This window comes from Nicotiana tomentosiformis, chromosome 8 (assembly GCF_000390325.3).
Source record: "Nicotiana tomentosiformis chromosome 8, ASM39032v3, whole genome shotgun sequence".
Taxonomy (NCBI): domain Eukaryota; kingdom Viridiplantae; phylum Streptophyta; class Magnoliopsida; order Solanales; family Solanaceae; genus Nicotiana; species Nicotiana tomentosiformis.
This window is the reverse complement of record NC_090819.1, coordinates 86229662-86251571: the sequence shown is the minus strand read 5'-3', so window position 1 is coordinate 86251571 and position 21910 is coordinate 86229662. Positions and strand designations below refer to the sequence as shown.

At 37.2% G+C, this 21910-nt stretch overlaps 1 protein-coding gene and 1 pseudogene across 1 annotated transcript; one reads left to right on the top strand and one right to left on the bottom strand.

The window, feature by feature from the left end:
• LOC104092488 (large ribosomal subunit protein eL20y-like) overlaps nt 1-18609 on the bottom strand; it is a 174233-nt pseudogene extending 155624 nt beyond the window's left edge.
• Nucleotides 18610-20258: 1649 nt separating this feature from the next.
• LOC104092486 (non-specific lipid-transfer protein 1-like) lies at nt 20259-20630 on the top strand. The gene has a single exon (XM_009598096.4). The coding sequence runs from the start codon at nt 20259-20261 to the stop codon at nt 20628-20630; it is 372 nt and encodes a 123-aa protein (XP_009596391.2).
• Nucleotides 20631-21910: the final 1280 nt, after the last annotated feature.

Below are 21910 nucleotides of genomic sequence, written 5' to 3'. Positions count from 1 at the left end.
GAGCACTCGGTATCAGTTGTACATCGATGGCTTATGGATTCCATGGATAAGGTGTGAGATGTGTTTTCTGAGTTTTGGTGATGGGCCAGTCTGGAGGACTTGAGGCCCGGTTTGGACCGCAGCTTAGGCTCGGTAGTTTCAGTTGTGTGAGCATATTCTTTTGGACTTCTATGTCCAGTGGTGTCCCTATGAGTGGGTCTGATGGCTCGATGAGTGGTTGAATAGCTATATGATGAGTAGGATATGACTGCAGGATGTGTTCAGATGGTTTGAATATGACGGGAAGAGTTTGCTTGAGATGTGAAAAGGACTATTGGATGATTGATTTTTGTGGATGTGTCATACAATCTTGAATTATGAAGGTGTTTGAGAGATTCTTTCGTGTTATTTCATTTGTGGAACGAAGTAGATTTTCATGTCTTGTTGATGAGTTCAGACTCAGGAAGATTAAGTGATTGTGTAGTAGTTGTGGTTGTGAAAGGATATAGAGAGATGTCAGTTTGAGGCTAAATAGGTGGGTTATCACCTACGGCGTAATCTACGGATGTGTGATCCTTATGATGTCATATGGAGGCTTTCTTTTCTACCAGTGGGTTATATGTGTTGCTATTTGAGTTTGGATCGGTTGAGAAAGTTGACCTGACTGTCACAAGGATGAATGCGGGCTTAGCAAATGATTTGAGGTATTTTATGGGTTGTGTTACATGAGCTTATGAAGGACTGCGGTATTATGGCAGTAATAGATTATGGGCATTGTGAGTTATCGAGCGTTTTGATCTATGGCTTTGAGCCAAGTGGGGGAGTCTGCTATCGCCGATTTGATTGCATGGTTACGTGTTGTATTGGTTTCGGCCTGAGGCATACTTGTGGATCGGTTATGACTTGTAGAGGCTGGTTTTAAGGATGACTTAAGCAAGAAAATTTCTGGATGCATGGTGTATTACACTTAATGGGTATATGGGAATCATGGAATGATTGAGTTGTTATTCGTGAAGGAAGTAGTGTGCATGGAGTAGGAATTTGCTCGGTTGCATTAAGGGGGGTTACTTCTTTGGGTGTTGTCGTGCTAATGGGGCACAGGTCGTTCAGCCCGTTTGGACGATGCAATTGAGATTTGAGTAGAGTCGATGACTCTCGAGAAGGTTCTAATAGATTCAAGATTTATATGTAGCAGTTGAGAATTTTTTGGATTTGTATATGGCTAGAATCTGAGATTTACATTGGATGATGTCGAGACTCGCAGTATTTTTATTTCATTATGGATTCTACATTTCAGTATCAGGAAGGTGAAGAAAACGACTTTAGATTCACAGAAGGTCTCTTTAGAGTGGGTGTCTCGGTTGTGGTACTTTTGGGGTGCTTAAGAGGGATACAACGGCTTGTGGGCCTTAGGGCAGTGTGATTTTATGCTAAGATCTCTGGTGTTGAGCTTTGGGTAAGGATCGTGGTGTTCTGGCAAGGAGAAGTGTCAACTTGAGGGTAATTCGGAAGGAACTTGGAGAAATAGGACAACTTGGGAGTAGGTTGGATCAGCACGGTAATGGATATGATCGGTTCTTTGGGTACTAGATGAATGCTATTACTACTTGGTATTGCCTGAGAAGGGTGTGCATTTCTGAAGGCGCACTGTGTTTTGACTTGCGGATGCTTCATCGGTATTGCGGTACTCGCCTGGTTGATCGGCTGCTGATGTTTAGGTTTTGCTATGTGGCATGGAAGAATTATAGAAGTATTTCTCATGGGGATGATTATGTATGAGAGATATGTTAGTCATTCGAGTGGTGGAGTTGGGATCGGCTATGGGATTCATGTGTTTTATGGATTTGGAGACTGGAAGTTCTCAGAAGCAGATTGTTTCGGGGTTGTGGACTGTGAAGATGTGGCCAAAGTTAGCTAGATGGTAGTACGTGCTATGGTTAAGTCATTGTGGACTTTTGGAGGGCCATTTATCCATTTGGGGATGACCGGAGTTGATTTGGGGGATCATTGGTAGGCCCAATGAGGATGGGTATTCTACGTCGGGTCAGATTTGTCAACGCAGCACCGTTATTGTTGAAGGGTGTGTCCTTCGGTTAGAGTTGAGCTTGAACGTGTTCTGATATGTTCTATGTGTTATTCTTCTATGATACGAGGAGTTGCGATGTTTTTGGTTATATGCACACATGATGCGGTTCTGTTTGGCTTTGTAGCAGAATTCGAGTGAGATGGTTATTGGGGTGTTGAATGGTTGATTGCGCCTTGGCTATGATCTTTCCGGACTATGGTATATAGTGTTATTTGCTTTTCCGTGGTTATGGTCGTGCAATTCATGTACTTGATGGCGAATTGCGCGTGGTTATTGACTTTGAGCATTGTGGCTTGAGGTATTTCATGGAACCGGTGTTTGGATGGGGTCACGCATTGCAGCGGAGTTGTGTTGGGATATTATCCTTTGTATTAAATTCGTGCATCTTGATTCTACTATTGTAACGACTCGGCCGATCATTTTGAGTATTTTAGCCCCGATCCCCTAATTTATGCTTCCTCTATGTTATATTGTGGTTACGTGACTTGTCGGGGTGCTTGGTGTCGGGTTCGAGAGAGTTTCAGAGTAAAATGGGACACATAGTCCCTAAGTTGGAAGTTTAAGTCGTAGGAGTTGACTGTAGTTTAACTTGTGTGAAGACGACTTCGGAATGGAGTTTTGACGGTCTCAATAGCTCCGTATGGTGATTTTGGTCTTAGGAGCATGTCCGGATGTTGAATTGGAGGTTCGTAGGTCGTTTCGGCGTGATTGGCGAATGTTGGAAAATGGAAGATTTTGAAAAGTTTGACCGGGAGTGGACTTTATTGGTATCGGGATCGGATTCCGATTCCGGAAGTTGGAATAGGTCTGTAATGTCATTTATGACTTGTGTGCAAAATTTGGTGTCAATAGGAGTTGTTTTGGTATGAATCGGCGTTGGTTTCGGAATTCAGAAGCTCATAGTTGCTTAGGTTTGAATTTGGGTTGCGATTCATAGAATTTAAGTTGTTTGATGTGATTTTTGGCCTCGAGTAGGCCCGTTATGTGTTTTGGAACTAGTTGGTTTATTCGGACGGGGTCCCGGGGAACCCGAGTGTGAATTGGATTGAAATCGGATCATCTATGGACTTGTTGGGTTGCTGAAGGTGCCTAACTTCTGGTGTTTTTGCACCTACGGAGGGAATGGCCGCATGTGCGGGCTAGCAAAAGCGAGCCACTGGTCGCAGAAGCGTAAATGTCCTAGCCCAGTTGGGATCGCAGGTGCGAGGTGTTGACCGCATATGCGCGTCCGCGGGTGCGGAGAATGGTCGCAGATGCGGAGGAAGGTTGTTTGGTCGATCATCATAGAAGCGGAGAAGACTCCGCAGGAGCACACTCGCAGGTGTGGAACTTGTCTGCAGAAGCGGAACTTGCCTGAGTAAGTGGAATCCGCACCTGCGATGGAAATTCCGCAGGTGCAGAGCCGCAGATGTGGCAGCAAGGTCGTAGGTGCGGTTTAACTGGCAGAAAAAGGGAATTTTCGAGGGTTTTGATTCATATTTCATTTTGGGGATTTTGGGAGCTCGGTGGGAGACGAAATTTCGAGGGATTTTCAGAGGAATTGTTGAAGTCGGAATTCTTAACTCGACTTTGGTTAAATTACACTAATGTATCATTGTTATTATCATGTAATTAAAGATTGGAGTTGGAAAAATTGGAAAAAAGTGGTAGAACTTCTTAGACTAAGTTTTTGGATTTTGAAAGGCAAAATGAGGTTGGATTTGGATAAATCTTGTATAGTTGGACTCGATATCGAATGGGTGTTTATATTTTATAATTTTGGTCGGGTTCCAAGACGTGGGTCCTGGTTGAATTTTTGGGTCCTTTTTTCAATTCTTTGCAAAGATCGTAATTTCATTGTTTGAATTAGATTCTTATAGTTATATTTATACTATGAAATTGTTTTGGCTAGATTCGAGCCGTTCGGAGTTGGAAAATCGAGGGAAGGGTCTTCTAGTGGATTGATCTAGCGTGGTTTGAGGTAAGTGGCTTGCCTAACTGTGTGAGGAAAATTTTCCCTTAGGATTGGTGTTACTTGTGATAATTGTCATGTGTTAGAGCCGTGTACGCAAGGTGACGAGTGTGTACACGGGCGAAATGTGAAAATTATTGGTTTTTAGCTATGTAAATTCCTTTTATGTCTTAATTGAGTTATTTTAACTTGTTGCAGTCTTCATTTTTAGTCTAATTTCACGTCTACTTGTCTTATCCCTTACTTGCTAATTGCTCTACATGTTTAGTTGAAATTCTTGTTCCTCTATTCCGTATTCATTATTTAACGGTAGAATCCTTTATTGAAATTGCTATTTCTTGGAATATCTTGTTGTTAAAGTTGGTATTGAGTTGCAAAGGCCGTGATTTCTATTGAGACGTTGTGTACATTGTGGTTGAGTCATGAGCTCCTTTTAGTGAAATTCTGTTATTGTTTGGTTTCTCTGGCAAATTGTGATATTGGGCACTTGAGGTGCGATTTGTGATACGTTAAGATATTAATACGCATGCGGTGGTATAAGATTTGGGTATTGAAATGCATGCGGTGAGATAAGGTGGGCTTGATATGCGTGGCTAGTAGGGAAATTACTAGAAGCCATGCGGTGTGATAAGGTGGGCTAAAACGCGGGATGCTATTTCGGGAAAAATAATTTTCAAAATTAAATGTAAAGGATCCCGCAGTGATATAAGGAAAGATTGTGAAATGATTTGTGATTTGAGACTACGAGGCGGTACCTCGGTAGTGACTCTTGTGGATACTTTCTGTTTCTTCACTTGTGTTTCTGTTATTTTGTTCCGTGTTATAGCATTCCTTGTTTTCTCTTCCATGAAGTATTATTTGCCTTAGTTTCGTGTAGCTATTCTCGGTGTATTTCATTAATTGTCTCATTCTATTGCTATCATTGTTTCACTATTATGCTCTTGCTCTGTTTCTTATTTATTTCCAGTAGAGCCCTGACCTGACCACATCACTACTCTACCGAGGTTAGGCTTGGCACTTACTAGGTACCGTTGTGGTGTACTCATGCTACTCTTCTGCATATATTTTTGTGCAGATCCAAGTACTTCCTATCAGTCCCGGCACTAGTGAACTGAGTTTGCTTTAGAGACTTCAAGGTACACCTGCCCACGTCCGCAGGCCTCGGAATCCCCTTCTATCGTGTTTTCCTTGTTTCTTTATCCTATTATAGACAGTGATGTATAGGATTTGTTCTGCACTGTTACTTAGAGCTTGTGACTTATATTCCACCAGGTTTTGGGAGTTGTACATATTGAGTTACATATTTTATTTATGTAGTTGCTGAAGTTTTGAAGCTCTAAATTATTGTTTCTATTATTTCAGCATGTTGTTAGGCTTACCTAGTCGTAGAGACTATGTGCTGTCACGACATCCTACGAAGGAAAATTGGGGTCGTGACAAGTTGGTATCAGAGCTCTAGGTTCATAGGTATTATGAGTCACAAGCAGGGTTAGTAGAGTCTCGCAGATCGGTACGGAGATGTCTGTACTTATCTTCGGGAGGCTATGGAACTGTTAGGAAAAAAAATTCACTTCTTTGATTCCTTATCGTGCGAAATTGTTGACTTCGGGATTCTAAATTTCTGTCTCTCTATTCTCGCACAGATGGTGAGGATACGTACAGCCGGATCAGATGACCAGACACCCACGCCCCCTGCTAGAGCCGTGAGAGGCCTGGGCCGGGGAAGAGGTAGAGGACGTCCATGTTGTGCAGCCAGAGCACCTGCGTGAGCTGCTACAGAGGAGCCACCAATAGCTACAGTTGGAGAGCAGGCACCTGAGACGCATGTTACTGCCCCAGCACTCCAGGAGACTCTCGCCCAGTTTCTGAGCATGTTCGGCACTTTGGCTTAGGCAGGGTTGATACCACTTTCTCCTGCCACATCTTAGGTCAGGGGAGGAGCATAGACTCCCATCGCCCATACCCCAGAGCAGCGAGTCCAGGTTGACCAGGTCCCAGAGGTCATACCAGTATAGCCGGTCGCCCCAGTTCAGCCCGAGGTTAGGGCAGCAGCTTCTGAAGGGGAGCAGCTCAGGCTCGAGAGGTACAAGAAGTACCACCCTCTTACAGTCAGGGTTTTCTTGAGGAGTGTCATTGTATCCTCCGTACTATGGGTATTGTGGAGAGTAGTGGGGTTGCTTTCACTACGTTCCATCTTAAGGGAGCGGCTTATCAGTGTTGGCGAGCATATGAGTTGGGTAGTCCGGTCGAGGCAGCTTCACTCACTTGAGCTCAGTTCTCAGACATGTTCTTGAGGGAGTTTGTTCCCCAGAGTCTCAGAGATGCATGACGCACATAGTTTGAGCAGTTGCACCAGGGTTCTATGACTGTGTCGGAGTATGCGGTCCGGTTTAGTGATTTGTCCAGGCATGCACCAGCCTTAGTTGCTACTGTTAGAGAGCGAGTCCGTCGATTTATCGAGGAACTCAACCCGGATATCAGATTTAGCATGGCCCGAGAGTTGGAGATGGACATCGCATACCAGCAGGTAGTGGAGATCGCTAGGAGGTTGGAAGGTATGTGGGCCCGGGAGAGAGAGGAGAGGAAGGCCAAAAGGCCTCGAGATTCTGGCACATATAGCGGTGCCTGTGCCCCAGTTGCAGCTCGTCATGGTAGGGGCTATGTGAGTCGCCATATTCATTCAGCACTTCCAGCGGTATGCCGGCCACTTCTAGGCCTCAAGCTCCCTATTATGCACCGTCGTTGTCTAGTGCACCCCCTGCACTGGGTGTTTTCAGCGATCAGTCCAACCGATCAGACCCAGGCCAGCCACAGCAGCCACGTCCTCCGAGAGCCTGTTTTGAGTGCGGTAAAATCAACATATCTCCTTCATTATAAGGTCAAATGGAGTGATTCAAAAGTCTAACTTGACTGGAATTGTACAAGAAATCCATTGGAGGCATCAAAAGTCAGTTTCGGGATCATTTGGCACGAGAAACGATGCAGAACCGCTGGGCAAAAATATATAATATCGAGGGTTTGTTCATTTGGTCATATTTTGAGTTGGGGAGCTCGGATTTGGGTAATTTTAGAGATGATTTTCACAACATGTATTGGGGTAAGTGTTCTATACTCGATTTTGGTTATATTTCATAAATCCATCTTCGTTTTTGGCATTTGATTGATGATTTCAAAGTGAAATTTGGGAGGGTTTTGTCTAAAATTTCATAAAGTAAATTCTTGAGTTTTGAACATCTATTCGGAGTCGGATTTGAGTAAAACTAGTATGGTTGGACTCATAATTGAATGGGTTGTCGGATTTTGTGAGTTTCGTGGGGCTCTGAGGTTCGGGTCCGGGTTTGACTTTTTGGTTGACTTTGGGCTTTTAATTAAAAATTCAACCTTTATCGATTGGGCTTGTTTCCTTTGGCATTATTTGATGTTCTTGAGTTGATTTTGGCTAGTTTCGAGTCGTTCGGAATTCGGTATGCGTAGGATGGCATTTCTAGAGTATTTTTTGGCTTGCTCGGTATTGAATTTGGCTTGTTTGAGGTAAGTAACACTTCTAATCTTGGTGTTGAGGGTATGAACCCCTGAATATACGTGTTATGTGTTTGGTGTTGAGGTGACACATGCTAGGTGATATACGTATGAGCATGCACCGTGTGAATTATGACTCGGTTGATTCTGTAGTACTGTGTAGTTACCTAATCTTGTTTCTATCCATAAAATTTCTACGTGCTAGAGTAATTGAGCTGTGATCCATTTTCGAAACCATGTTTAGGCTATTATGTTTATCCTGTTGGGACCATTGAGGTCATTTTTATTGTTGAGTTATTTGCTTCAATTGCAATAACATACTCAGTCATACTCATTCATTTGCATATTATATCTCAGTCTCTGTTATCATTTGTTGTCACATCATGTTATTATTGTTTGGGTTGATTGGCATGAGATTTGTGAGGCCGAGAGACTAGAGAGGATGATGACTGAGTGAGGCCGAGGGCCTGTTGTGAGTGATATTTATGGGATCGGGTTGCACGCCGCAGCAGGTTTTATTGATTCATGTCATGATTGGCTTATATTAGCGCTTGGGCAGGATCCGCCCCTTCGGAGTCTGACATACCATCAGTGAGCACAGGTACCTACTTAATGCGAGTGTCGTGCCGAGTGCGAGTGCCGAGTGTGAGTGCCGAGCGCGAGAGCCGAGTGATTGGGAGGACTGAGTGATTGAGTGTGTTGAGTGAGGTTGACTGCTTCGAGAGCATGAGCACATGAGTTTATCACTGTGGTGCATTACACTTGACATGCATACTTGGCATGTAGGCATAGAGATACATTCCCTCATGCTGTACGATATTGTGACATTCATGACTTCACATGCACATTGACATGTAGGCATATAGATGTACTTTCCTTATCCATCTGATAATGAAATATCCTATCTGTTGTTGAAGGTTTTTGGGAAAAATCACAGTTTTCTGATATACTCATATTTTGATGATTTCGATGAAAGATTTGGATTTTATTGTTATACCTGAAAAGCATGCCTATTATTCGTAACTATGAACGAGTTGAGCATCATATCTTTGAGTTATTACTTGTACTGCTTTATTTATATTGTTACGAGTTGTTCCTGGCGGTTGTGTTGGACTCTGACCAATGTCCAAGCTCGTCACTACTTTTAACCTAAGGTTAGGTTTGTTACTTATTAAGTACATAGGATCGGTTGTACTCATACTACACTTCTGCACCTTGCGTGCAGATTTTGGATACTGATGTTGCTGTGTATGGCGGGAGCTGGCATTGAAGATGTACCTGCGTTCCGATTGTAGTTGTCTCTTGTCCACGGTAGCTTTAGATTTATAATAATCTATTTATATACATTTCGAACAGATGATGTATTTATTTCATATCATCTTTGTAAACTCTAATCTTAAAAACTCATTATACTACCAGTCCTTGGGATTTTTGTATAAAAGTTCAGTTGTATTATCATTACTTTTCTTAGTAAATCTCATTTGAATTGGATGGTTGCTAATTGGCTTACCTAGCAGTTGGGGGGTTAGGTGTCATCGCGACTAGTTGGATTTTTGGTCGTGACACCCTCTAAGGCCACTGCAAGTGGTATAAATTTGGGATTCGTCTGAAACCTATGTTTCAACAATAGAAAGTTGGTTTTTAGCCAATTCACAATATCTAGCTCTGACAAATATTGTCCCAATTTTATTTTTACTACAAAAATCTGTTGCAGTTGCACAATTAGCCTGCTCCAGCAGCAAGCTAGATTTTATCCAGCAAATAAAAAAAATTATTCAACAAATCAAGACACAAATTTCAAGTCAACAATGTCGAGCTACTTCGTTTAAAAAATCATCATTAGAAGAAAACCTCGATATGATTTTCTAGAAAAATAATTAGAGATTACATCAGTGTAACAACTAACATCATCCATGATATCAGCAAGCATTTACTCCTAGTGATATCATTCGTTAGGAAACACTATCTTGTTTTTAGTTTTTGGCTATAAATAGCCTCCCCCCATCACTTATAATTCATGCACTACACTATCACTTCATAAGAAATTCTCTATATCTCTCTCAAGAATTAGTTAGAGTTTACTTCCTCCAGTTTATTATTTTAAATATTTTACTTGTAGTATAAAATTTTCAGTTTGAATAAAAAAATTTAATCAAATTTATATTTATATATTACTCTTACATTACGGTTGGCCAAGTCACCTAACTTATTTTGTTGCATTTTATTTAGGCCAAATGGTCTCGTGGCCACTTAAACTTGTACCCGTTTGCAAAGCCGATATATGAACTTACATTCTTTCCAATTGAACACTCCAACTTGACGGAATGGGTACTAATAAACATCTTTGACCGTTGACTATGCCTATGTGAAAGCGGCACATCTAACATGGCTAAATTGTGTGCAAATCACGCTGCCAAGGCGCGTGGATAGTATTTTTTTTATTAAAAAAAAATATGAGAATCATAATAAAATATAAATGAGACCAAAAAAATGACCTTTCCCTTTCTCTTTTCCCCTCCCTCTCACCTCTTTCGTCTTCCCTACCATACTCCCACCTCCCCTTTCCCCCTACCCCCTTTTTTCTATCACATTAATGAAGTCAAGCATTTCAATTTTTTCTTCACTATTTGTTTTTCTTGTATATGCTCCTTCTAATTTTAACAAAGAGAATAAAATTATCAACAATCAAGCTTGACATATATCACATCGAAGTGTAAATTTGGGCATAATTTTTGCCAGCAAAACACGAAAAAGGGCAGAAGGGACAGTGGTTTTCATTGCATTAATGGGATCCAATCATACACATTGTTTCAAGTTATACAAAAGATTAGCAAATGCTTTGAACAGAAGAAGAGTAACTTTTCTTGAAATTGTAGTAATTTTTCTTTTATTTTGACAATGATTTTCAAAATTGGACTTTGATTTTTTTTCTTTCTTCTTGGTATTTTTTCGATTCTGATTTTTTTCACATTGTAAAGACCCACTTTGAATGGATCAAAATTGGACTTTTACCATTGGAAATGGTGGCTGGGCGGGGGGAAGGTTCTTCTGGCAGAGCTATGGCGAAGAATAAAAGAAGAGAAAGAGAAGAAAAATAAAAATTTAATAAATTAATTTTGGAAAAAGGCAGGGCCCACAAACAACAACTGTCAAATAATAAATGGTCTGAAAATCTGACGTGGCATTCATGTCGAGCAATTGAGATGCACGCTCTAAGAGGGACTTATCATAAGCATTTTTATCGAGTTGAGGTGTCAAATTAAGAAATGAAAGTTCTAATATCGGTTTTAAAATTTGATGCAAGTTTAGGTGGCCCAGAGGCCATTCCGCCTTTCATTTATATGGTCGATTATGCCGCTTAACTTAATTGTTGCAATCTAACTGTATCTTCTGTAGGTTTAATTATATTGTTGTCACTTGCTTCCTATACTTACTTCTCCTTATTTCTTCCCCTAATCATTTAGGGGCTTAGCTTCCGATCCCCTTGGTATCAGAGCTATATATATATATATATATATATATATATATACACACACACACACACACACTTGTAGAAGATCAATGGAAAAAACGTGAGTTGTGGGTGCTTATTCTCTTAGCGTTTCTTTTGCTCTTTTTTTCAAGTGTAATTGTGTATATAGAACGTAAGTGTATGCTAGCTTAATGAGCAAAAAATGGAATGTAGAAAATTTTCAAGAAGGTATGGCGGAGGAATTCTAAGGGAATATGCTTGCTGGATAAGAATGAAAAGAAATAAAATAAAACGAGATTTCCTAGAAGGTACCTAGTGTGGGGATAGGATAAAGATAATGAAATGGTGGAATGTTCTTTGAAAATATCTATTGGCTTGTTTGATGATCTTCTTTTTGAATATAGGAAACAAATAAAATCATATTCTTACTATATTAAAATAACAAAATAAAATACTAATTTGTTACTTCTAATCTAAAATTTATTAAAGAATAATTCAAAATCGCTAACTTACTAAAATTAAGAAAAAAACATAATTTCACTAATTTTTCTTTTGTTTTGCAAATTAAAACCAAAACCATCTAAAGATGTAATTTGTTTTGTAGTTTTTAATTTTATCAAATAAAACCTTCTAAAAATAAAATAAGGATCTAAATGCTAAACGCGGTGATAAATTTGAATACGGCCAAAATCTAGAGAGCTTAAGACCTAAATTTTGACTGTATTTGAGTTTTTCACCGCTTTTAGTATTTAAATATTTCTAAGTTTAATCTTGACTTTTTGACCTTTTTAGTGGGTTTTATTTGATGAAATTGAAAAGTACAAAAAAAGTACACTTTTAGAATATTAGATTTGTTTGCAAAAAAGTAAAGAAAATTCACCAAAAAAATACATTTCATTTTAATTAGTTGTTTTCATATTTTTACTTGGACTAGAAGTAGCTAATTAGCATTTTTTATCTTGCTATTTTAATTTAATAAAAGTAGAATTTTATTTTTCTTATATTCAAAATCATACGGATAAGAGCCAAATAGATATTATCAAAAAACATCTCACCACATCATTATCCTATCCTTATCGCTACATTAGGCACCTTCTAGGAAGCTACCTTTTATTTTATTTCTTTTTCCTTTTCTTCCTTATCCAACAAGCATCTACACTCCACTTCTTGAAAATTTCTTACATCTCATTTCTTGCTCACTAAACTAGTACACACTGCAACTAATCCACACGCAATAAGACCAAGACCTAGGAGACATATTAGGAATACTTATCACAAAAAATAAGACCTAGGTTGTGTTGGGTATGAATCCAATTTTTCCTTATTTAGTTGGCTTAAATATTTTGAAAGAAAATGACTTCCGTACCAAAAAAAAGGAAAATCATTTCCCAAAACTCTTTTTCAACCTTCTCCGCTCTATTCTTCACCCCCACCCCCACCCCAATATCGCCATTGCCACTCCAGCCCCTAGACCCCGATATACCACCATCCCTCACTTTTATCCATTTTGTCTCATATAGTGTTTGCCTAAATTATATATTTTTCAAAAATATTTTTGTTACCTAACCAAATATCAGAAAATAAGTAAGAAACCCACTTATTTTCCGGGAAAACATTTCCCGAAGAAAATTTTTTCCTTCATACCAAACACACCTCTAGACTACATTAGAGCTAAAAAAAAGAGAAAAAGAATTGCAACGGCAGTAGCTCCCGAGCTCACTTCTTCCTCCACAATAACCTAAGTTAGCAATATCTTCATTCCCATAAGCAGCCAGCTCCTTTCTTCTTCAAAAGGAAAAAAACTCACACACACAGAGAAAAACAAATAGAAAACTCTAGAGGGCTATCAAGAAATAAGAAGGCAGCAACTGCACTTTCTCTTCTTACTCACACGTTTTTGCACTCAAAACTAGCCCCAAACTTCTCCATTGAACAACCATGTAACCAACAATCATTAACGGAGCAAAAAGCTTCAATCTTTAAGCATTAAACAAGCTTAAACGAGCCCAAAAAATACCACAAAAATCAAGCCAAACTCCAGGCAGTAAACCAGCTTCCTTCACCACCAAAAACCAGTCTAAAACCCACAAACTCCGTGAAAACTAATTAAAAACCAGCAGCTACGACCCACCATAAACCACCATTAAAACAGCCTCTCTTTTCCAGTTAAATAGCCCCGAAAAGCACCCAAAACGCAACAGAAATCAGCTGCGAAACAGCCAAAAAAGAGCAGCAAAAATCAGCTGCAAAACAGTCCAAAACGCTGCCCCAAAACCACCAGAAATCAGCCACTTAAACCACTACAAAACCAAACCTACGTGAAATAGCTCCAAAATGCAGCTCCAAACAGCTCCCTTTTCATGCATATAACAGCAGTGTTGGGAGTTGAGTCGAGGTTGCCCAACACGATTCTGCTTGAGGTCCAAGCGAGGTTTTTCTGTTCGAGCTCCAGTGGCGGTTTCGGTCTTTGAGCAGTTTTCAGAACAATCATTCATTTGCTCTGTAAATCAAGCTGGAAGCCATATAAAAATGAATTGATAGTTGCAATTTTTTGAGGTCCAATTCTAACTCTATGCATTCTTTGATTTACAATTTTTTTTTGTTGATGCTTGAATAGTATTTGCTCGATTTTCTGTTTCTTTTTTTTTGTTCTAAATGAAGTTGCATCGACGTGATCAAATGGAGTTTCACTTATCATGTTATTTTTTATTTTTTTTGTAGGTTATTATTATATTTGAGCATATGCTAAAATTGTCATGAAAAGATATAAGTTAGAATTGCTCAGTTAGGTTCATTATGTTGGTTGTCTATTATTATTGGGTTTTAACTAAGTTAAGGAGATTAAGGCCTCATCTGTTTGCACTGAATGGATGTCTGAATCTTATTCATTCAGATCTCATACATTAAGTGTTTGTTTTTAAAGTCTAAGTTTTAATCAATCAAATCTTAATTATTAAGTGTGTTTTTTTACTTTACAACCACTGAATGAGTCTGAATAGGTCTGTATGATTAAGATCCATAACAAAGACTTAATTTCATTAAGATGCTATCATCCACATTCATTACTCTCACCGCCAACTATCATCAACTACCACCACCATCATCCAACCACAACCACACATTCACCCACCTCAACTACCACAACCAATCACCCCATCATCATCAGCAACCACCACTATAAACTACCACCACCCACCATCACTCTCCTCAATCACAATCACAACCACAACCATCGCCACCACCCACCATTATTAACATTCACCATGCACCACCACTATCCTCCACCATAATCGTTATTGCTACCAATCACCACTAGCTACTACCCAGAACCACCACCATCAACCAAAACCACCAACAACCACGTCTTTAGTCGGCATTCACAAGCACCTCCATTAGTTACCTACGTTATTGATAGAATATTAGATTAATTAGTATTTTATTTGAATTTTATGTTTATTAATTTTAAATAAAGATAAATTTTTTATATTCAGATGCTAAAAAACAAACCGTCTTAATCATTTAGTATTCAAATCTTAATACATATCTTAATATTCAAATGCGTATTCAGATTCAAATGTCTTAATCTTAATACAAATTTTGATATTCAGATATGTATTCAGATTCAGACGTCTTAATCTTTAAAAAAAAAACAAATGAGGCTTGTGTTTATTGGTTCAGCTGAACGAATTAGGTCTTGGGTGTTGAATTATAAAAGAAGCAACGAAGTTTTGGGCCTACGATGATTTAATTTATCGATGGGATGCAGGGACTGGTTTTCAATAAAATGATTTGGGCCAAAAGAATCTAGTTATGCCCACTTCCTTAAATAACATAAGTTGGCCCATCTCTCTTTAATAAGCATTTCTCCATAAAATAACTCCAAATTAATTAGAAAAGCTTTTAGGTACAATGAACCAAATACCATTGTGACTATGTATACGTCCATGTAACATAGTCATAACTCTTAATTAAGGCAACGCATGTGTTCGCGCGAATTAACCAAATAATTCAAAATACTATAAAATCGTCTTTGATTATGTACACGTACGCGTGACATGACTTCGACACCTAATTAGACAAGGACACATCCGCCTGACTTGTTAAGAATATTTCTCCACAATTTCAATAATCAGGCAATAATGAGCTGACAATAGGCAAAATATAAAAACCAATAAAGCACAAAAATATCCAAAATTAGTTTAAGCCAAGTTTGAGTTAATAAAAGCGACCTTGCTACAACCACAAGATTCGGGAAGTACCTCACACCTTCTCCCTAGTCAACAGATTTTCTTACCCAGTATTCTATTTTTGCGGACCATAAATAAGGAGTTAAACTTTCATTTGACTAGGGATTTAAATAAAAAGATGACTCTCGGAACACCATAACTCAATTCCGGGTGGTGACGCCAAAAATAATAAAATAATCCTTTTTCAAATAATGTCACTTTAGTTGAAAAACTCTCCAAAAAAAGGAGGTGTAACAACAGTTATACAAGCCCAACTGCAGCTAGGTATTATACCTCAAGGAATACAATAAGTGTATTCATCCTACCATTATCTTAACTTTACAAGAAAATTTGCAAAGCCCTATAACTAGACTATTAATCAAAACTTAAACATGTCAATGTAGCCAATTCATCTTTTGGGTTTTAGCCTTAAGCCACCCAATTTTTCAATTACAATACTAGGGCAAAATCTTGATTCACGCGACCTATTCCCACTTCATATAGACTGTTCGCATCATTTAGTGTCTTACCAGTGTTGTCAAAGGCTCATTTAAGGTGCACTTAAGCCCTGAAGCTCAGAGAAAGCGCTTTGCCTCACTTAAGTTGTGCTTCCGTGTAGGCAAGACACCAAGGCGTGCCCCTTATGCCCATGAGTTCTATCTTAAATCGAGCAATATTGAACTACAAATATAATCGTCAAATAAGCGTATTAGTTATTAAGAAAAACATTATTGATGGATATGTTATTTTTTTCTTGAATATATATATATATATCTTTTTTCTTTTCTTCATTGCACCTTTCTTTAATAAAACTCACACTTAAACTATGTTTAGCACTTAAAGCCCCAATAAAACCCAGAGCGCTTTTTCAGAACTTTTTGCCTTTGACAACTCCCTATCTTACAAGACCAGTCAATTCACTCAATTACTATTCATCATCTTCTCCAACTCTTGACATTAATACCCCTTAATAAAAGGTTCACACTGATCTCCTTAACTCAAAATTCAAACTTATCTAACCCATACTCTAAATAAATGTATTAGTTAAGGGGTATTTATAGTAATAGTTCAAAGTCGAAGAAGATGATGAATAGTAGTTGGATGAATTGGTTGATATTGTAAGACCATAAATGAATTGAATAGTCTATATGTGAAGTGAGAACGGAATGGTTGAATCAAGACTTTACCCTAGTATTTGAATTGGAAAATTTAGTGGGTCGGGCCAAAATATGAATTGGCTACATTGAGTTCTAAATGACATGTTTAAGTTATGATTAGAGTAGATTGACTTGATTGAGACATGTTGGACTAAGTGAGATTGATTATACATCAAGGTTGAGGTAAGTGGAGACCTAATATGATGATGATGATGTATTATGGATGGTACATGTGGGTTCGCTCAACGGGGCATGTTGACAGATGCCGATCAGGTCCTACGGTTTTGGGACGTGACATAAAATGGAATAGAGGAAATAATAAACATATGAGAAAATCATAATATAGCATGATTCTTTAACTCTTTAAAGTAAAATAGTTTCATTCTTCTTGGAATGGAAGGAATAACTTATGATTAATCAAATTTTATTTCCAATAGATCAAAGAATCAATCAAATTGCAACTGCTATTGGATAATTTGACCCTATTCCTCGATACACCATTCATTTGTTATGGGGAAAGGGAGTAAACATTCTCTTGTAATATAAAGAGACTTGCCTCACAAGGTCATAAGCAAAATGTCTTACACATTAATGTACAGGTCAATGGTCTACAATCACCTAGACAAACCTCATATACAAATCCAAATTAAACTAGTATTAACTTTCGTACCATAACTACGAATGAGAATAGCACAGAATAGTGGCACTATTTAAGCAGATAACCAATTTAAGAACAAAAAGAGCAAATAAAACATAAAACACGAAAACAATAACTCAAATAGCTATAAAAAACCCAAAATGCATAAATAATTAGCTAAATATCCCAATCAAGAATGTAGCATAAATTTAAACACAATACCTCGTTCTGACCATTACTCTTCTTCACCTTCTTTAGCTTTCTCAAGAAGTACCTTTTTCACGCCAAATCAATCAATACCATATACAGTACAGACACACAGAGAGAGAGGGGGGGAGCAAGAGCGAGGAGGTGAAGAGAACATACCAGAACTTGGACTTGGCACGGACCTCATTGGTTGCCCAAAGCTTCATGCGGTAGATCTTCGGGTGCTCATCCTTCTCCGATGGTAGAACTCTCCCCACCACCTATTACTTTCAATTTTGACGCCGCACTTTACCAGTTCCAAAAATAATGACATACAATGGTAAATAATTGAATTTTAAATTATTCATATTATCTATTTTAATAATCACACAAATAATATCACAAAGTTTTTACGCCAAGTTTCAAAAATCTTAAAATACATGCCGAATGAAACCGGCTCATCTAAATTGGAACGGGAAGTAGTAATAAAATCTGTTCACCATTTTTCTAAAGTCTAAACCCTCTATCTGCTGCTCCTGCAAGGAAAACAAAAGGATTAGGTTTCCATGTTAGTGGACTTGGTGAAGCCTTAGGATGGGCTCCGCTTCGTGAGCCCATTATCTTGGAGATGTGATCCAGCAACTCTTTAAGGTAAAGATTAAGTGGGCTAGCCACTTTCTGAATCAATTTTCAATGTTTAGCCATTATTTAAAATGTAATTGAAAAATAACTACTTGTGGAAATAATATTTGAGCAAAATACACCAAGCAAGAAGCTCTGAAAATCCACAGCACTGTGCTGAATTTTTTTTCTTGTTTTAGCTAGGCGTATTATTGTTCAAATTTTATTTTGGCATTAAATAATGGTTGAACTTTTTATTAGTTTTGAGGTTATGGCTAAATGTTAATTAGTGGAATAAAAAAAGTGGCTATTCGCATATTTCTTTCCTCTTTAAGGGCCTATGGTAGTCCAATATCCACATAGGACACAGTTAACTCATGGGATGCGGAACTTATTTTCTTCATATTGGATGTTCCCAAGAAAATTGAGATATAAAAATATTTTGGACGATATTAACCCTTCAAATTTTTCTTTCTCCTTTCTCGCTTACTTTCCATATTGTACTTCTCCTTCCCCTTTCATTCCAATAGTTAATTGCTAAGAATGAATGTTTTATAGAGGAAGAATCAACTCAAATAGCCCTTTACCCTAGCACTTAAACTTAAAATAGAAAAAATAAACAATTAATATGATCGGCTATACGTGTAAAAACACTTTTATATAACCCACTAACTTTAGTTCTCATAACATATTACTTTTGTTGATAACCACCAAAGTCCAAAGTTGAAAATATGGTATGTTGGTGGAAATTATGGTGTACTTGCCACTGTACCATTATTATGTTATTCCACAAATTAAAAGCTAGTTATGTAGGAAATATTTCATCATGACTACTGTGGCATTTGCTTATCAATAATTTCTGAATTCTTTGAAGCATTGTATAGTTTGAATGTTTTTCATATTTCGGAAGCATTCAGATCAAGCGCACAATCATTTTCTGCAAAACTTATTTATGGAGCAGGCTTTTAAATACTAGTAGTAATTATGTAAAAGAAAAACTTTTTAAAAATATACCACAATTGTGGGGATGTTATGATGGAAGTTATGACTTATGACCAATTTACTAATTGTTTTGCTGGGATCTCATGATGAAATATTTGACTTATTGACGTCTTGATTAGTACTTTTCTATTTAATTTTATGTGAATGGTTTTTGTTATAGGTTCAAAGTATTTGATTTATATAATGTGTTAATGATGATGGAGGATAATAATATTAAGGTAGCGCTCCAAAAGACAGCAAAAATCATATTGAAATTAAAGGATAAATAGTTTAATGAATTTAAATTCTAAAAATTTGTATAAAAATAGAATAATTTCAATCATTTGAAACATACCAAAATATAAAGAGTGTAATATACAGAGAAAATATAAAGTTATAGAAACAACTCAAATATTATGTCCTAAACAGTTGAAGCTAAATTTGAAAACTTCTTTTGTTTATTGGTGGTAACTCTCGCAATGTGAAAAAGGAAAAGGAAAGGAGAAAAAGGAAAAGGAAAGGAGCTGGGGATAAGGAGGAAAAAAAATTAGAATTAAAAACTACTTTTCTATTTCTCTAAAATATTGACATCCTGATCTTTAAACTGAGTTGGATTAGGCGAAAGCATGGTGCCATAATAACTAGAAGCACTATTTAGTGGAAGAAAGCAAGTAATTACTTTTAGAAACTTCTGTTTGAATTTATTTATTATTATTATTTTATTTTTTAACATCAGTGGCTATAATGCCAAGTTTTATTCTAAATGTACTCCTGCATTCGGGATGATGGAGAATATGCCCTTTCAATTTAGCTTCCCGATTCCCATGGTCAAACACTTAGCACATTATTTGTTAGGAATAAAATAAATTTATGTTCATATAGCGTATGTGATTTATTTTGATTTAAATAGTAACGTCAAAATGCATACACCATCTTCTCAAGTTTAATAATAGTAATAAATTCCAAATGTTCTAATTTAGTTGCTTTACACTAAATAAAAGGCTTTATCTACCTCGATTCTAAGAAATTTCTATCTTCATATTAATGCTAAGTATTAACTCTACTTGGATTAAAATAATTAAAATGATAAAATTATGTTATTGAGAAAGTTAACGCTAAAATTTAAACAAAAGTTTATCCAGCTTAAAATCAAATAAATATTTTAAATTATATCATGCATATTGCATTTTAAACGATGAACCAAATAAATTGTAAGTATTAAATAGTTCAAGAATTACTGCTCCTATTATTATAATGCCTGCAATATTATAATTCCAACATAATTTTTTTCGCAAACCAAAATCTGTCAACGTAAAGATTCTTTATCCATCATTCTTCACTCCTATATATAATGGCCATCACCTTTCAGCAATGCTACCAAAAGCTTCATTCTCTTTTGAAACCAACAATTTTAATAATTTATTCATCCAATATCAAATACCAATGGCTATCTCGAGAAAGCTTGTTAAACCTCTTTCTCTGCTGCTCCTTTACATGGTACTATTAGCAGCGGCCGCACTTCGCGCCGAAGCGGCAATCACATGTAGCACGGTGGTCAACGGCCTAATTCCGTGCCTTAGCTACGTAGTGAACGGCGGCAAGGTGCCGCCAACTTGCTGCAAGGGGATTAAATCCCTCTACGGCGCCGTAAAGACCACGGCGGATCGCCGGAGTGTTTGCTCGTGTTTGAAAACCGCTACCTCAAGTGTTAGTGGTATCAACTTCAAGAATGCTGCTGCCCTCCCTGGCAAATGTGGCGTCAAAAATATTCCCTTCAAGATTAGCCCTAAAGCTGATTGCTCAAAGGTGAAGTGAAGAAGCACGATCTATGGGAATATAATATATCAAGCAAAACTGAACTCACGTCAGTGATATATATAAGTTGTCTATGACATAGAGTGAGAATAAAAGTTCTATTGTCTCTAATCTTGTTAGAGATATTTAAATGTGTTTTTGTTATTTTCTTTAATTTGGTTCTCAATGGTTGTGTATCATGGATATCGTGTATCATCCAATGATCACCAATCAAATCTTTTGCGGACTGTTTATTAAATAAACCATCGGCCCTTAATTAATAGTTACTGGAAACAAAAAAAAAAGTTACTAGAAACCGTTTGGTCTAGGTGATTGAGATAAGAATGAAGTGCTGAAATGCAGTTTTTGTTATTGAAACTTATTTTATAAAAGACAAGTTATGTGTTTGTGTGATCAAATTGATAATAAGCGATAAAAAGATATAATAATTAATTTTCTTGTTAAAATGACTATCTTCGTTACAAAAAATATAAATTAAGAAGCATATGTTCAAGGAAAAGAACGGATGAGAATGACGAAAATAGAATGGAGAAGGAGTTAGGAGTTCTATTTTGAAAAGAATATGTTGAGATTTGAAAAGATATTAAGGATAAAATGATAAATTTGCAAAGAACTAGCATCAATAAGGAAATTTACAAAATTAACATTTTGTATGCTGTAAGTGTGAAACTCATCGAAAATCAAACAATCGAGAATTTGAGTATAGAGGAACTGAGAGAGAAAGAGAGAAGATATTTCTCTATTGAAATGAAAATTCGGATAGCTTTCTTTTATATACAAAGCAGTTGGGCCGGGTCTTTACTAATTACCAATGGCCTACTAACTAATACTGGACTATACAACTATACAGTTCAATAATAAGTACTTCTGACTTATTAATCTAGTAATAAGAGAATTGGGTCTTTATTATCAAACATTAAGGGCTAATTTTAGTAAATATTGCACGGGGCACCCTATTTGGTCACCCCCATTTAATCTATACTTATTTTTTTAAAAAGTTTTAACTTGTACCCGTTTTTAAAACTACTTCAGGCATGTTTCTCCTCCTTCGTTTTCTTCTTCTCCTTCTTCTTCTTCTTCTTCTTCTTCGAGTGACAATGATTTTATATGATGGTTGCGAACATACTTTAATGTAGTTTATGATGTTTTACAATGGTGAGATGTTATGATACTTTATTTTTTGCTATTGCTTAGGGTTTCTTCTTCTTCTTTTTCTTAATTGCAAAATGGGTTCATTAGATTTATTGTTGTTTTGACAAATTGATGATTGGAGTTTGTTC

Excerpts from the sequence above, each read along its gene's own strand:
- LOC104092486 (XM_009598096.4), top strand. The coding sequence starts at position 20,259 with ATGGCTATCTCGAGAAAGCTTGTTAAACCTCTTTCTCTGCTGCTCCTT.